Source organism: Mus pahari, chromosome 21 (assembly GCF_900095145.1).
Source record: "Mus pahari chromosome 21, PAHARI_EIJ_v1.1, whole genome shotgun sequence".
Lineage (NCBI taxonomy): Eukaryota > Metazoa > Chordata > Mammalia > Rodentia > Muridae > Mus > Mus pahari.
In genome coordinates, this window is record NC_034610.1 from 26,642,434 (window position 1) to 26,660,136 (window position 17,703).

At 50.0% G+C, this 17,703-nt stretch overlaps 1 protein-coding gene across 3 annotated transcripts; it reads right to left on the bottom strand.

The window, feature by feature from the left end:
- Window positions 1-5,632: 5,632 nt before the first annotated feature.
- Window positions 5,633-16,247, bottom strand: U2af1 (U2 small nuclear RNA auxiliary factor 1). Of its 3 annotated transcripts, XM_021221319.2 has the most exons (9): window positions 16,108-16,247; window positions 13,497-13,584; window positions 11,174-11,240; window positions 10,320-10,386; window positions 7,399-7,448; window positions 7,221-7,319; window positions 6,756-6,889; window positions 6,576-6,668; window positions 5,633-5,916 (listed from the first exon to the last, which is right to left on the bottom strand). In XM_021221319.2, the coding sequence occupies exons 5-9, from the start codon at window positions 7,426-7,428 to the stop codon at window positions 5,772-5,774; spliced, it is 501 nt and encodes a 166-aa protein (XP_021076978.1). In that variant the 5' UTR covers window positions 7,429-7,448; window positions 10,320-10,386; window positions 11,174-11,240; window positions 13,497-13,584; window positions 16,108-16,247; the 3' UTR covers window positions 5,633-5,771. The 3 variants fall into 3 exon arrangements, with proteins under 3 accessions (XP_021076978.1, XP_021076975.1, XP_021076976.1); XM_021221316.2 differs by lacking the exon at window positions 11,174-11,240 and having other exon boundaries at window positions 16,108-16,216; XM_021221317.2 differs by lacking the exon at window positions 10,320-10,386 and having other exon boundaries at window positions 16,108-16,216.
- Window positions 16,248-17,703: the final 1,456 nt, after the last annotated feature.

Consider the following 17,703-nt stretch of genomic DNA (forward strand, 5'->3'; position numbering starts at 1 on the left):
TAACCCTGAACTCTCCAGACTAGAGGATGGCTGCTCCTCCCCCGAGGTTCCTCTGTATCCAAGTCAGGCATTTGGGTCTCCTCCCTCTCCCCCTCTTTTTCGTTTCTCTCTGTGAGTGAACTGCTCCCTTCTCTCTCCCCCTCCTCTACCTCCCTTTCACCATGGCGACTTCCTTGGCTTTGGTCCTTGGGGTCAGTGAACTCACCCACCTGAGAGTAGCTTCCCAATAAACCTGCCTTTACTGTAATCTAATCTGAGTTAATCTGGCTCATGTCACCTGTCACCCGCAGCGAAGAGATAACCTATCAAAGAGTAGGAAGAAGCGAGAAAAGCCTTTCATGCAGTTTCCCACTGTGGTGTCTGTCTGTCTGTCTGTCTGTCTCTGTCTCTGTCTCTGTCTCTGTCTCTGTCTCTCTCTCTCTCTCTCGCACATGCGCACACCCACATGTGCGAGCACACACACACGCGCGCACACACACACACACACACACACACATGTATGCATGAACATGCCATCTGAGTTGTTGAAAGCTGCAGACAGGTGAGACACGGTCCTAGTTTGCTCTCCATTGCTGTGATAAATGCCATGACAAAGTGACTTGGGGAAGAATGTTTCTAATGGCTACTAACATGTTACCAGCCATTTTGGGGGGACCTTGGGACAGGAACTCAGGTGGAGACGGGGGGGGGGGGGAGAAGCAAGAATTGAAGCCGAAGCCGGGCCTTTAATCTCAGCACTCGGGAGGCAGAGGCAGGCGGCTTTCTGAGTTCAAGGCCAGCCTGGTCTACAAAGTGAGTTCCAGGACAGCCAGGGCTATACAGAGAAACCCTGTCTTGAAAAACCAAAAAAAAAAAAAAAAAAAAAAAAGAATTGAAGCCTGGGCTTCCTTCTCAGATGACTCTAGGCTGTGTCAAAATTGATGAAAAACCTAGCCCTCCCCGTCAGCCTTTCCCGTCGATGCTTGACTAGTTCCTAAAAGCAGGACTGCTCTCCATACCCACAATGCACCTGTCAAGTCAGGAACTTAACCGGGTCACCGTGCTCTGGTAGCCTGCCATGATGCAGAGTTTGCCAGCACCCCCAACGTTGCCCTCTGCCAAGTCCCTGGGTTTGTGCCCCTCCCTCCCCCCCTTTTTAAAAAAAAAAAAATCTGGAACAGTTACTGTGTATTTGAAGAACAGGAGCATTTTGGAAATGCCCACGACAGTTTGCAGAATCCCCACTGATGTTAATTAGTGTGCCTCTCCTTCCTCTCGGCCAGGCCCAGGAATGACACACTTCCGGAAGGCCGTGAAAGGGATGCGGAGTGATGCCCACAGCCTCCATCAGGGCTTCTTTTGTCCCCTTGTTGTGTTTGTGACAAGGATTTTGTGTAGCCCAGACAAACCTTACACTTGCCATGTAGGCAGTGGTGACCTTGGTCTTTAGATCCTGTCTCTAGCTCCTGAGTTCTGGCATGACAGTTTATATGTCGCCGCTTCATGCACCTTTGGCCAGCATGCTGACAACTGGGATCCATCTCCAATTCTGGGCCAACTGTAAGTGCCTGGCTGGAGCAATCTGTCCTTCTGTCTTGAGAAGTTCCTCTGCCACTCTGGAATTACTAAGTATCTGGTGGGAAGACTTCGGGACCATGGAGATACTTTGGTCTTTCATGCTCTAATATCAACATTGAACCCATTGTTATTGACAGCGTTAATGACTGACTTTTTAACCACATCATTCTCTACATTAATCATTGGCCTTTACCTGGTAAGAGTTGTCCTCATTCATGGATCACTGACTGTAGATTTTAGTTTTGGATTTTGGTTTTGGTCTCTCTACATAGCCCTGGCTGTCCTGGAACTCACTTTGTAGACCATGCTGGCCTCGAACTCAGAAATCTGCCTGCTTCTGCCTCCCGAGTGCTGGGATTAAAGGCGTGCACCATCATGCCCGGCCCACAATTTAATTTTAATACTTGGTCAACTCTAAAGGAAACCCAGCATCACCAACCATCACTCCTGGCCCTCAGCTGGACCAAATACGACCTTATGCTGCCTTATATTTTCATTTCCATGTGAGACAGATCATGATGTGGACCTGGATGTGTGACGAGTCATGATCTGGACAAGAAATCACTGGGCAAAACCAGCGCCTTAACCTGCCCCGGGTGAAAAACAGTTTGTGTCTGTGCTCTCTGTTTTTGTACTTGTTGCACAGCTCTGTTGTAAGCACCTGTGTGCCTGCTTGGAGTCTGGAGGAGCCCTCGTCACTCACAAGCCACAGCGGCACACATGGGCAAGAGTGGTGGAGAAAACCCTTGTCCACAGTGTCCCTGGGAGGTGGTCCCCACCATGTCAGAGCAGGATCCCTGTCTTTTCTCCGATTTGACTTACAAGTCACTGATTTTGGAGGCCACACGGATGTGCGGTACCATAAGGTCCAGACAGAAAAAGAACAAGATAGCCTTCAGAGACACCTATGTACCTATGTCTCTCCATTTGGCCACAAAAACGGAGACAAAGAGCCAGGTGGCAGTGATGCACGCCTTTAATCCCAGCACTCAGGAGGCAGAGGCAGGTGTGTCTCTGGAGTTCGAGGCCAGCCTGGTCTACAGAGTTCCAGGACACACAGGGTTACACAGAGAAACTCCGCCCCTCCCGCGCTCCCCCCATCCCCCATTGAGACAATGGACTCCATGGGACCAGACTCCCTTCAGGAGTCCAATGCCATGACAAAGCCAATGAGAAGGCAGCTTACTGCACACAAAGATTCTTCTCGGTTCTGACAACTTGTGAGACCGCTCTGCGGAGAACCTCGGAGCTGAGGAATAAAGACGCGCAGGATCACAACTTGACTAGACTCTTTAGCTATGCAAACCTCTGACCTCCATTCAAACCTAAACTTCAGGCTGTCGATGTGACTGCCCTAGTAAAGGCACACAAGTCCCAGAGCCTTAAAATGCCAGATGCAGCTGTGTGGTACAGATCTATCTAGACTTGGTACTCACAGCAAGAGGCTTATGGGCCAGTGTGCCTGGACTGAGTGCACGGAAACAAGGAGACCCCGCCCCATCAGGGTGGGACCAGAGGACAGAGGAGGCCCCGCCTCTTCAGGGTGGGACCAGAGGAGACCCAGCGTCAGCACGATGGACCCAAGAACCAACTCCTGAAGTTTGTCCTTGAACTCTACATGTGTGCACCCTCAACACGCAATAATTAACTAAAACTACAAAATATTCATGCTAAAGTCCCTTGAAGATGAAGTGGGAGACTAGGGCGGCAACAGGGCTGGGGTGGGGGGGTGCGTCTGGCTTCTTTGATTCCTCTCTCTCCCCCTCCCCCTCTCCCCTCCTCCCACCTCTCTCTGGTTTTTTCGAGACAGGGTTTCTCTGTGTAGCCCTGGCTTCCTGGAACTCACTCTGTAGACCAGGCTGGCCTCGAACTCAGAAATCCGCCTGCCTCTGACTCCCAAGTGTTGGGATTAAAGGCCTGCGCCACCACTGCCCGGCTATTCGTGGCTTTTCTTGAAGCTTTGATAGATACCTGACCAAAGTAACTCAAAGACTCAGAGTTTGAGAGGGCAGTGTCCCTCATGGCTCTGGGAACATGCAACTCAGATCTCAAGAGGACACAGAAAGCAGAGCGCTCAGAAGCTATACTGTCAAGGTCCGTCTCCAGTGATCAGCTGATCAACTCCCTCTACTGAGGTTCTGCCTCCTAAAGGTTCACAGGCTTCTGAAACAGCAGCATCAGGAGACAGCATTTAAAACCCTGAGCTGGTGGGAACAATTCACATAAAACCTGAACATCACTCTTGGCATGTTTGCTGGTGCCCTCTGAGGTTGGAAACGGACCGCACGAAGCTGCAGAGGCCGGAAGTGGCTGATCCAAGTGCTGTCCGGTTTTGTGCCTGGTGAAGGGGTTGTTCTCTGCTTGCTTCCAACATAGGGCAAGATAGAGCAGATGTGGTTGTTACATCTTCTCCAGGACTGAACACCTGTGCTTGCTCAGGGGAAAAGTAGCCACGGCCTGGGTCCGGTACTTTTGTTTCTGTCAGGAGGGCTTGTTTTGCTAAACAGGTTGTAACATTTACTCTTGTGATTTTGATGGGAAAATAGTCCCAATCGGGAATTGTGACAGTGACAACTTGATGAGATTTAGGAACAGATCTCTAGGCATATCCATGGAAATTACATTAATTACAGTAGGGACACACCTTAAATATGGGCTGCACCTATAATCCTATAGGCTGGGATCTAACTGAATAATGAGTGACCTGGACAGTGGCGTTCATCTCTGTTCTTCATTGTGGACATACTGGGTCAGCCACCTCACACTCCTGCCCCACCATGTCCCTCATGCCACCATAGTAGGTGGTACCCCTGAATTTGTGAGGCAAAACAAACCCTTTCTTAACAAGGTTTGAAGACACTGCTAATGCCATTTTGGCTTATACTGCAGACTCAAAGGAAGAGCTGAATCTAGAGTCTAGGTGGTTCCCACTTGGTATAAACAAAAATTTTAATTTGGGGCATAAAAATCCTAGCAGGTGAGGGAGGATAAGGAGCTGTAGTGAGCAGGAGTTTCTCAAGATATTGTGACCTTCTACTACAGTTTCATGTAATTCATTTGTGGTGATTTCAACCATGGAATTATTTCATGTAACTGAAATTTTGCTGTTACAAATTATGTCTTACAGTGGCAAGGGTCGACCCCCCTCCCCACCTCCAAAGAGGGGTTGTGATCCAGAACTTCTGAGTTCAATTCCCAGCAACCACTTGGTGGCTCATAACTATCTGTAATGGGATCAGATGCCCTCTTCAAGTGTGTCTGAAGAGAGCAATGGTGTACACATACACATTAGATAAATAAGAACTTTCTGGAGCCCAAGTCATAAAGCATGACTGGAGTGGTAACTCCTGAAGTGTTGTATTCATCTAGGGATGGACCCCTACCTTCTTACCCCAAGAGCAATGCTCTGAACTTCAGTGACCAGATGCTTACTGGCACTTTCCATGGGACATCCAGTGGCTTCCAGCCCAAGGTGGATTGCTGTCCAGATGCAGTTATGTGAACTCCCGGAAGTAGCTAATGTCACTGAGGATGGTATCTGACTTAGGCCTGGCACTGAGGTGTGGTGTGGCCACAGTATGTCATCACCTGTCACTGTATGGACAGGAGACACCACACAAAGACCTCAGACAGCGTTGAGTGCTGATGGGACATTTCCACATGGATCGTTTCCTGGGCATGTAAACGCACGCCAGTCATCCTGTCTACCAGGGCACAGGCACTGCATAGCTACTGAAGTCACAGCCAGAAGACACACAGGTCATGTGACCCTGCAGGTCACCTCACCCCAGGACATGCTCTCTTGCAAGCATGGTTGGCGGCCCAAGGCCGAGTATTCAGAGGACATTGTCTCGTTGGCTGTGTCAGCAGAGGCAGAGACTCCACAAGCCTTGAGGGAAACTCCTGGTCATTAAAGGTACTACAGCACCTCCTTACCCTCCCTCACCTGCTGTGATTTTATGACTCAAATTTAATTTGTGTTTATACCAAGTGTTATGAACCTACTTCAACGACACAGGGCTACCACTTTTAGGAAAGCAATTGTAGGCAAAGACTTTACAAGAAGTCACACTAATACTGCATCACTACAAAGTTTATTCAGAAACCCATCTTTGTTTATTTTTGTTGTTTTTTAAAAAAAAAATCCCATTATGAACTGGCTTGTCAACCAACTACAACACTGTCTAGCAGACACACGGTAAAAATGGCTCGGCTCAGAATCGTCCAGATCTCTCCCGGTCTCTTGACCGCCTCCTGTCACGCTCCCGTCCTCCGCCACCTCCACCTCCACCTCCACCACCGCGCCCACGGTCTCTGGATCGGGAACGCCGTTCCCTGGATCGGGACCTGGATCTATGCCTGGACCAAGAAGAAAATGGTATCAGAAGCAGAGCGAGACAGCCCTGACCGCAGAGGTGACACATGAAGCCCCAGGTAAGATGTGCACCCCAACTTTAGATGTTATCTTCAAGAAGGATGCACCTCCAAACTGAACAGGTATGTATATTCAGTATGATATAGCTTTCAGAACGAACCCAAATGCTGTGGGCGATCACAAAACAAATGCTGGTCTGGGCAGCAGTGGGCTCTGGATGCCCACCCAGAGGACACCCACTGGCTTGCCGTGCTTAGCCCTTCTCCAACCTGACCACTTCAGGACAGAGTGCATTGGGCCATTTTGGGGGTGCGTGAAAACCATCTAGAATCAGTGAACTCGCTTGGTTCATCCTGACCCTTGCTGTGATGCAGGCCAGGAAAACAGGACCACAGAGCCCATCTGTCAGCAGGATAGCAAGATGGTCCTAGTGCCACTGCCCACTGCAGGCAAAACCAGATAACCCGCACACTTCAGAATGCCTCCCTGACAGCAGGGGCAGGGTTCTCCTAGGCATTTTGTATTTGAGATAATGTACCAGGACCTGAGAAGACATATTAAGGACAGACAAGCAGTCCCAGGCCTGGCCCTGTGGAGCTTCCCCACCCACCCCACCCCCTTCATCCTGCATCAGACAACTCACTTCTTGCGCCGGCGCCCATACAGCTCCCGTCGTAGCTCTCTTGAGATGGGCTTCAAATGCATGAAGTTGCAGAAGCCCCCTCTTGTGCACTCTCTGGGGGTGAGATCCAGACATGTTACACTGTGCCCCCACTGACTGAGCTCTGCCCACCACACCAGAGTCACACTCTTCCTTCCTTACCCCATTTCATACTGGCGACAGCAGGCTTCCCTGAAGTCAGTTACTGGGGACAGCTCTGCATGGATCGGCTGCCCATTAAACCAGCGGTTATTCAAGTCAATCACGGCTTTCTCCGCATCCTCCTCACGTCGAAACTGAAAAGACAAAACCAAGTGCTTGCCACTCCACTGCTGTGTTGCTAAGGGCATTCTCTACCCCACTACTGTTCCACTCACTGAGGCAGAACACTAAACAGAGAAAACTCGGTCCCCACGATGGATTGCAGGGCAGCCCAGTGTTTCCTTCCTTTTCAAGTCTAATCCACTAAGAGCAAATGTCAGCTTGTTCCCACAGCCTCACTTCAGAAAAGGAAACAAAGGATACGGGCTAACCTGTGCCAATGCAAGCAACTTCAACCTTAGAGCTTACTCCTCACTAAAGCCACAGACCCCGGAATGGCAGCCCACAGCACCCACCAGTCTGTACCTTGACATACACGTTCCCCACCAGGTGGTCTCCTAGGTTGTCACAGACGTTCATCTCCTCAACTTCCCCGTACTTTTCTTCCATCTCAGTGAAGACTTCCTGAAGGAGAACAGGCGTTGAGGAGCACCATACACAGCCCGTCTCTCAGGTCCACCCCGACCTTGCACCCGGCACTCACCTCAAAGAACTCATCATAGTGCTCCTGCATCTCCACGTCACTCACAGCACCTGCAGTAAAGACACCCAGATGGTGAGCCCTGCCCTGGCTGCCCTCGAGCTCAGCTACAGTGACTGTCTAGGACGCCAGGCCAGAGCTGCATGCTTGTGCCTCGGAGTTGCTGAGATCTTAAATGCCCAGCCTCAGTCCTGGCTACCGAAACCACAGCCAGCTTTAGTTGGTACCAAAAGGGCCATACAAAGTTCAAGGAGAAAGGTGACTCCTGGATTAAGACCTTTTAAAAATAAAACTCTGTTCCTTAAGACTGGAGGCCAGGAAGTACACTGATTTCCTCTGTTAGGTCAAAATGGAAGCTGAAACAAGGGTGAGTGATCAGGAGCTCGCTCATGTGCCTTCAGACACTGCCAACCACTGAGTGCTAGAGAATTCTCATGTGACTGAAACCAAAGACTTAAGCATTTGGATGTCTTGCTATAAAGAGTTAGACCTCGTTGAAGGTGTTCCCAACCTCTGCATCAAGTTTCCTCTCTCTAAGCCATGTGCAATAAGAAGCCATGGCCGCTCGTGAGCACTTCTGCCCAGTCTCTCCCACGGATCCCTTCCTTAACTTCAATCCAGGACACCACAGAACTGGGCTGTTAATAAAGTTATGTTACAAACAGTTGAGTGAGGAGCCGGCAAGGCCCTTACAGGGGGTCATGCCAGGTCTGAATTCAGTTGGTCCCTTCTGTGAGCCGTATTCCTAGCTGGGCAAGCAGAGCACTCACGGGCCCACTTGCCTCTTTGGTGTATCTCACAAAAGGTATTTGGTTAGGTGTGGGGCAGTATCTTGAAGTCTGCTCAAAACTCATTTGGTAACTGAAACTAAGCGCTAACCTACGTTCTGATTTTTTAAAAAAAGATGTATTTATTTATTATATGTAAGTACACTGTAGCTGTCTTCAGACACTCCAGAAGAGGGCGTCAGATCTTGTTACAGATGGTTGTGAGCCACCATGTGGTTGCTGGGATTTGAACTCAGGACCTTCGGAAGAGCAGCCGGGTGCTCTTACCCATGAGCCATCTCACCAGCCCCCCTACATTCTGATTTTAATAACTGCAGTTCCCTTTCCAACTTATCTGGAGTCGTTTTAGTTATTTTGACTTTTGAGGAAACAAACTGTCCTGAAAATCCAAATTTTATCGACTGCATCAGGCTTTCTTGACAGGAGCATTATGCCCATATGTGGTACTGACCAAACCTTCAGGGGTGTCTGACCCTCCCTGAGAAGGTCATAGGCAACAGCAAAAGGCCAAGAAACCCGCTCTACAGGCAGAGTGCAGCAGCTAAAGTCAAGGCCTTCTGCATTCGGGTAGAATGAGAACAGGAAAAAAAATATTCCCATGCTCTGACAAACATTTGGTGGTGGTTTTAAGACTGACATACCTACTCTGTTCCAGTCCCCATCTGTCAAAGCGACCAAAAGGCCGACGAGGCCAGCACACCAAGACACTGATCAGAACACCAGTGGGCTCAGTAGATTTTACAAACTACAACTTAGAAAATGACTACTTTTCTTACAGAAATATTATTCTTAAAGCTGAGACTCCTGTTTAACTTTATTTTGTATATGTGAAGTGCATTTTCCTACACATGTCAACCTGGGAACTAATTTGCTCTAAATAAAGTTTCATTTACTTTCTACAGCCGGGACCCAGGACTGGAAGATTTAATGAGAGCTGAAAATTCAGTTTACAGTACACCCAAAAACACATTGTGAATTGCAAATAGAGACAGCAAACACAACATCCTGTCAGGAAAGCAGAGTCCCCAAGTGAACAACCAGTTACCAATCACTTGTTTTCCATTTGCTTGTACCCCAAGGCAGGGACACGAACAAACATTACTTAATAAAGCCACACATAAACATTTCCCCCCTCTTACAGTCCTTATTTCTAACAATAAAACAAAACCAAGCATTTAAACGGGGGACTGATTGCCAGGTGACTGCTATCTCAATTTAGAGAGTTCTCTATCATCAGGTCAGGGTTAGCGTCAAACCCGCGGCACCTCAGCAGGAAACACATGAAAAGCCCCATCTACACAGACAGGGGCATCAGAAGTTTCCCAGCCTGACCAGCTCCAGCAGGCGGTGGTCCTGGGACCATTTATTTTCATGAGATGAAGGTTTTGGTGAGGGGTGTGGTGGACTAGGCCTGTGGCATCCAAGGGGAGTCTACTTTGGGTCTGGACTTGACTGCATCCCAGTGCGCCATGGTAGGAATACAGTGGCTCCCAGCACAGGAAGTGATGTGTAAGGTTTACTGATGCCAGCTTAAGCTGCCCCCCACTGAGTACCCTTCATTACCAAATGTAACACACTGCCTCCCGAAGCTCGAAATGCTATCTATGTAAGGTGGGTGGCTAGACACCGAGCATCTCTTCCGCTGAGTGCTCATCTGATTAGCACACCTGCACGGGTGGGTGAGTCAGTGCAGGCTGCAGACCCTCACCTGGGAAACACTCACAGAAGAGCATGACCTCTGACATGCAGTTTATGGAAATGAGGCTAATGAGCAACAAAATCTTAAAATTTCTAAGCAATTTCCACCCAAGTTCCAGAAAGCGAGGGAGCCATTCAGATGCCACTGCTCTTCAGAGGGAAGAACAGACCTCCAACTCAATCCCAGTGCATCCCAGGGTGACGGTCCAAGTGCGGAGGGAGCAAGAGCAGCAAGTCCCAACTACTTCAAGGGAGCCCTTGCCAGTCATTGTCATCCTGACTAAGGGGCAGGAGTTCAGATCTCGAGCAGGTCAGTGGGGACAACAGCTCCTGCCACCTCTAGGACGCAGTTCGACACTAGCCCAGCAGACCAGGCAGATGGACACTGAGCTCTGACCGCAGCCCAGGGAACCAGGGAGGGAACTTGTATGAACTTACAGCGCAAACCGTCAGCAGACTGGGAAGAGTTTTGAGGGTTACGGTAAATGTTCAAGAGGGCAATGGTCTGAAATACAAAACGCAACAACTTTATATTATGGAAGTTAAATGTACACACTTAACCGGCTGCCTGTGACGATCGATCGCTTCAGTTGAGTCAGTGCTGAAAGAGAGTGGGTTATTTCCCTCGCGCAGAAGTGTCCCCTTAGTTGGTGGCTGTCTTGAGCTATGCTAACTCTGCAGTGCAGGGAGATCTCATGAGATGCCAATATCGCACTTCTGCCCACAGCGGACTCTACTGCCAAGTGCCAGCCCAGCAAGGATGGCACCGGCTCTTAGCTGACAGAGACGGAGAGGAAAAGTGCTCGCACCTGCAATGGACCAAGCGCTCGCTGTACCAGAGAAATACAATATCTCATGTCATGAAATCTCCACTTCCTAGAGGAAAAATTATAATGGTGAAATAAAACCCACACGTACTGGGCAACTTACCTTGTTGACTCCTTAATATTCCTACCATTTTAACTTTACAGAAAGAACTTAAGAAAGGCCAGGGTTCAGTCACAGTAAAGGCCGACAACTGGCTACCGGGCTAGAACCCGTTTCCTGTAGGCGGACACTCTCGTGACAAACATAAGTCAACAGGAGAGGCCGGCCAGTGACTTTCCCTAGGAGAGCGCCTCCTGAGCGCTTGTGGCCCCTGTCAAGTTCTGGCTGTGCGCCACGAGGTTCCAGCACCGTGTCCTGTTTGCAACAGCTCTATGTCAGCAGCTCAGAGCCAGCGTTATGTCTCAATTAAGAGTGGGCTCTTGAACACCATCGTTTAAAAAAATTTCTCCAACTGTGGGACTTACAGTGTGAGCCGTCAGCCGTCTGTGCACTGTTTTGGGGATTACGATAGATGTTTTGAATCAAGATGGTCTGCGGGGAAAAAAAATAAAAAGGGGAATTCTACTGGCTGCTGTGCATATATTAGACAATTGCAAAGAGACAGTTTGTTTGCAAACGGTTAACGTTTGTTTGTTGTTTCCTCACAAGTCAGACACTTGTGTCTGTGCAGAGTATACCAAAACCATCATATTATGAAAACAGAGTTTGAGCAGTGACTTGGGTCAAGTCAGCCAGCAACCAAGAAGGAATTCTATCTGTTGTTTGAGTGGTCCCCGTTACCAATAATAAAGTGCTTCAATATAAGAGAAGAGAACACTAACATTTTCTCGTACTTCAAGCCAGCACACAACAGGTCAAAAAGTCACATAATCGCATTCCCCACACAAAGTCATCTGTCCTAACCAAATGCATACTTCAACTGTATGCAGTACTAAGGTCTCTGGTCTCTTAGCAAAGCAGCCACGCCAGTTGTCTCGGATACCCAACTCTTATTTACACTTTCTTGGTGGGTCTCTGTTTACATAATACAATAGTTAAAACATTTGCTCTTTTGCGATCCTTCTTTTTAAGGAAAAAATCCTTTTAACCCTTGTGCTTTTAACTGGATCAGGCAGACTTGAAACCTTACACTGTACCGTTCTTCTTAAAATCAAGTTGTCTGAAAAAACAAACCATGTTTAAGTTAGTAAGCTAATATAGCACATCAATGTCACGCCCACATCACTAGAGCTTACAAAGAAACCCACCCTGATTCCACTACAATTGCGCTAGCCAGCACTGTGTGCCCTACAGCGCAGACTGCCTCTCAACCACCTGCAGGAAGAAAGCAGCTCCCAGTGCTCTGCAGACCAGGGCTCAGCTTCCGGCCGTGCTGAGGGTGCAGGGCGGACACCAGTGTCTGGGAGACAGGTCTGCCGCTGGAACCCACGTGGGAGGAAGGCTGAGAAGCACACCACACACCCTGAACCACTGGGTTAAAGCAGCCAGCCCTCAACCACCCCGGTGGGCCTGCACCTTCCCACTGGGAGCATGGTGGCAAGTAGATGCCTGGTCCCTGCAGGTCTCCCCAGTACTGGGGCCGGCAAAGGCTGCTCACTGTAGGGAAAGCAATGTAGTCTGACTAGTCAACCAAACTCCACTGAGGGAACTGTTGAGCTCATCACGGTATACGGGGCCCACCTCCCTGCTCTGTTCTAGGCTCAGTGCTTAGAGCTCTTGAGGCAATTGTATGCAACACTGGCTCAAAGAGTGTGCAGAGCAACTTCTCTCTGCCCACAAGCTCACATGCCTGTCAACCAAGTACAGACACGGACAGCATGCAGAGTCAGCAGCCCAAGACCGCTGGGTCAGCCACTGGGAGATCTTGTTAATAGATAAATATCTCGCTCAGAACAGTTTAATGCAGATGGTTTGATAAGAGGGTCATTGGAGGACAGATGCCTCCGACACTAACCGCGGGACAGTCGAGAAGAATTGGGAAGAAAATCATGCTCTCCCCTGTAACAACACCCAGTGCTGTGGCTCCCTTCTTCCTTATATAACTGGCAAATGTCTTAACTTTCTACAGGAAAACTATATAGTATACAAGAAGGAAAACCATGTGAAAGGAAGATGCAGCTGTAGGGCCACTGTACATAGACCTGGACTCAGCAGTCCAACCCAGGCAGGCTCAGGGAAACCTTCCAGTCTCTCACCTCTTCATTTATTAGCAAGTCTGTGCTAGGACCCAACTGACTTTTCCCCACAACCCCTACTGCCCCACCAAATGAAATATGGGACTGAGTTTAACTCGGGCAGACCTAAGTCTAAGATAACAAACACCTCTCAGTGAACCCATGAAACCCTGACAGGAGCAGTTGTGCCCATCTTTAAGTGTCTATGCTCATGACGCCTTGTGGTGTCAAACCATGGGCCTCTCTGGTGTATTAGAGTATGCTGGGTCTGCTGATAGACACCTAACATGCCTCAGCCAGTGACTGCATCACTACTGCTTGGTGAGGAGAAATCCCTCTGTACCCACTAATGTCTCTCTGTAAGGGAGAAAAGGGCAGCAAACTTCAGCTTCAGCCAACACCCAACCATATTTTAAGAAACTTCTCTAAGGTCAAGGACAGCAAGACTTCCCACTGGGATCCGTCCATCACCCTCTGTAACAAATGCAAAATAAAACCCCGAGGGAAGATTTCACTTGCTGAGTGCATGAGAACATTAATCGCTCCTGAAAGCACAAGAACTTTATTGTGAAAAAAAATAAACAAAAAGCAAAAAACCCAGCAACACACAAACCTGGCTAAAGGTCGGTTTATTGTGTAACCGAGAACATCTGTCTCCATGACGACATGCTCCGATTTTGAAATAAAATGAACAGTTGACTCTGTAAAGGGAAAACAAGAACTGATTATTTCTGGGAAGATGTGGCAGAAACACCATTAACTTGAAGCTACTTCCCGGCTACTTTCTTCCATGCTGCAGAAGTCAGGCAGCTCTTGTAGGCAGTGTTAGAGGTCACTATTCTAGCTCCCACAGAAGGACTTCAATTCTAACCTGCCTCCTGCTACCCCAAGCTCCTCCCGCCCTTTTAACTCTGTGGGTCCTGGGTGCGGTGGGGGCACTGTTCCAAGGACATGGTGCTCGCTCACAGGCTTGAGTGCTGTCACCACGTAAAGAAAACAGAAAACAAAGTCCAGGCTCTTTCCAACTCATGTACCAAACCAAGAGGAAATTTCCAAACTGCTCTGAAGCAAGCAGGCCTCTTGGCTTCACCTCAGTGCAAATGTGCTATATGCAGAGCTAGCCCACCTCCCACATCACACACGAGCATTTCATCTGCCTGCTCAGATACTCTGAGGAGCCACAAGCAACCAGAACCATCAAGTGCTGGGTCTTGGTTTCGTCTGAGCTTACTTGATGTAGCTTCCCTATGAAGAGGTCAGGTGCAGAGGCAGGAATGCCTCCCCATAGATCCTTTTATCAAGAGCCACATGCTTAAGTCCTTGGCCTAGAGTAAAGACTGAAGGTCGCCCGAAGGGTGGGCCATGAAGCCCACAGACAGCAAGTCTGTGACTTTTTTTGTTTGTTTGTTTTTTCAAGACAGGGTTTCTCTGTGCAGCCCTGGCTGTCCAGGAACTCACTCTGTAGACCAGGCTGGCCTCAAACTCAGAAATCCGCCCGCCTCTGCCTCCCATGTGCTGGGATTAAAGGGCGCCACCACCGCCCGGTCAGGTCTGTGACTTTATCTGGAAAGGAGAGTGAGCTCCTTTCTTTATACAACCTCACTTGATTAAGTAATGGGCAAACTTCTGGCTAAAAATACTCAAGGGTTCCACATGAAGGGTTCCAACCTGCGCTCCCAGCAGACACTTGGCCTCAGCTGGGTGGTGGCAGCACACACACCTTTACTCCCAGCACTCGGGAGGCAGAGGCAGGCGGGTTTCTGAGTTCGAGGCCAGCCTGGTCTACAAAGTGAGTTCCAGGACAGCCAGGGCTATACAGAGAAACCCTGTCTCACCCCCCCCAAAGGTTTTATTTTAAATTACATATATGGGGAGGGGGGGTATATACTCAAGTGCGGGTGCCCGTGGTGGCCAGAGGCAATGGCTCTCCCCAGATCTGGCACTACAGGTGGTTGGTTGTAGGACATCAGATTGCAATGAAAGACTTCAGGGAACCACACTACTGGCCTCTTCAAGAGCAGTTCACACTCTGAACCACTGAGTCATCTCTACAGTCCCTTTAATGTATTTTAGTCATCCTTAACACAAGGCACAGCCTTCCTCCATGACTTCCTGAGAAGCCAGTCTTTATCCCATCTGATTCTCCAAGACTGGTCTAGACCTAACATCCAATAAAATGTCTCTTGAGTGACTGCCGATTCCAGCATGAGACTTTTAGAAACATCCACCTTTCAAACACTGTAGACTGTATAAAGGTGCCTGACCGTCAGCCTCCACCCTGGAAAACAGAACATTTTAAGAGTGAGAATGTGAGTCGGGCGTGGTGGCACGCCTTTAATCCCAGCACTTGGGAGGCAGAGGTAGGCGGATTTCTGAGTTCGAGGCCAGCCTGGTCTACAAAGTGAGTTCCAGGACAGCCAGAGCTATACAGAAAAACCCTGTCTAGAAAAAGCAAACAAAAACAAACAAAGAGTGAGAGTGTGGCACCAAAAACGTTGTCTATTGCAAAGGCTTACCACCGTGACTGACATCTGCGAAAACCTTGTACAAGATTCGGAAACATAAAGATGGTGACTACTTACTGGGAGCAGATTAAGCCAGATACTTAAATCTTTACGTTTTCAAAGTAGGAATTATCCTTCAAAGCGTCCGAAGACATTCCCCTTAACCTCAACTTCAGCCAACACGCTGGACACGCGTCTGTGCCCCGGCAGCACACGACCGCTGGCGGGAATATTGCTATTTCCTTTTCCCCTTACCCTAACAGCCGGCTACGGCTATGCAAACCTTCATCGGAAAAGAAAGGCGGGTCCGCCAACGCTTAGGCAGGCAGGCAGGTTCATTCGGTCGAACCCGCTCCCAGAGGTCGGCCCCAGCGGCGGAATGCTAGCGAGGACCGGGCCACCGCACTTCCGACACGACAACTCAAAGCCTGAAGTTGCGAGAGACGCGTTACCTCGCCGCAGAAGCCCGGGCAGCAGTGGGAGCGCGGCGTGGGGCAGAGCGCGGCGTGGAGCGCCCGCCGCGGAGCTCGGGGCGCCGAGGCCCAGCCCGAGCCGCCCGCCAGTCCCGCCGCCCGGCCCACGAGGCGGCGGCGCCGAGCCGCGCGAGGCCTCCGGGCCCGAGCCACCCGCCACGCCTGGACGCCGCCGCCGCTTGCCTCGACCGGCACCCGCTGCCCGTCGCCTCCCCGGCCCAGGTCCCGGCAGGCCGGCCCTACTCACTTGTCTTTCTCGGTGCCGAAGATGGAGGCCAAGTATTCCGCCATTTTCCAGCGGACGACTCCGGCACGGCAGCCGACGCCGCCGACTACGCCGACGTCCCTCCGGAGACGTCACCTGACGCGACGACGCTCTCCCCGCCCGTCGTAGCGTCTCCGTCCAATTGGGAAAGGCGCTGCCAGCGCGGGGGCGGGAAGAAGGGCGGGAGGAGACTCCGCCCTCTACCCTGGCGCCTGCGCACTCCTTGCCGTCCGGGCGGGTCCCGCGCATTGCTCGCGGCTTAGGCTGTAGACGGCCGCTCCGCGCGTGCTCAGCACCGCTGTTTCCCGCTCCCGCCGCTGGAACCGCGCCCTCTCCCCTTGCTGGCCCTCCTGTCCCAGGCCTCCCACTAGTGTGGCTGTAGATAAGGGGCCCTGTCCGGCCTCCTGGAGGGCCTTAAACACACAGCATCCTCACAGCCACCAGCTCACCAAATTTCCAGGCGGAGCCTCATCCTGTTATCTCAGGCTGAGACCCAGGCTGCGGGGTCATCTTGTTTGGATGACTTTATCTGCTCTCTCTAGCTATAGAGTCACTTCCACCTGAGGACGACCCGTGGAAGAGGGTTGTGGGAAGCTGGGGTCTCCTCACAGCCTCTCACTAGTTAACCTGGTTACTGGAACCAGGATGAATGACCCCGATCAGGGCCACCAGACCATTAGTTTGTTCTTCCTTCTTTCTTCCCACACGCCCATTCACCCCTCACTAATTAATCTACCCAACTATCCATGCCTCACCCATTCATCTACCCCTGTCACATCTATTTATCTCTTATTTGGAGCCATTAGAAGAATAAGCCCTGCGACACATATAGACACAGGCTACTGTGAAGTTTGTTTTATTGTGCGTGTTTTGTTTTTTGTTTCTCCATGAGATGGTCTTCTATATGCATCAGGCTACATAGCTACTATGTACAGCTACATATGACCTTGAACTTCTGATCCTTCTGGACCTCTACCATCCTGAGTGCTAGGGTTACCACTGTGTACTCCCAAACAGATTTATATGATGCTGTATGTTAAGCAAGCACTCTATCCCGAGCCTTGGTTGGTGTGATGTTTAAGTCTACTTTTCTGAGTTATGGAGAAGAGACTTCTGGGCACGTCTGAGGGCAGGGATAACCACTTCATACTCTGCCATGCATTGTATCACTGGGCTCTCTGTTCCTCTACTACAAGTAAGTAATACAGCTGGGATGACAGAAGCCTGCTTGGACATTTCAGCAATTGCTCCAGCTGACATGACAGAGAGTTTAAAAGAATACAGACCTGGTGACATCCATTCCTGTTGGTGGTCCTCTACAACTCCCAAGGCTCTAAGTATACAGGCATCTTTCCACTTTTTGTTTGTTTCTTTGTCTGGTTGGTTTTGTTTTCTAAGACAGGGTTTCTCTGTGTAGCCCTGGCTGTCCTGGAACTCACTTTGTAGACCAGGCTGGCCTTAAACTCACAGGGATCCACCCGCCTCTGTGTCCTGAGTGCTGAGCCTTACCGGTGTGTACCAACAACACCTGGCTTCAAATGCAAAGTTTAAAAGGGAAGCTGGGAAGCAGGGTGCATC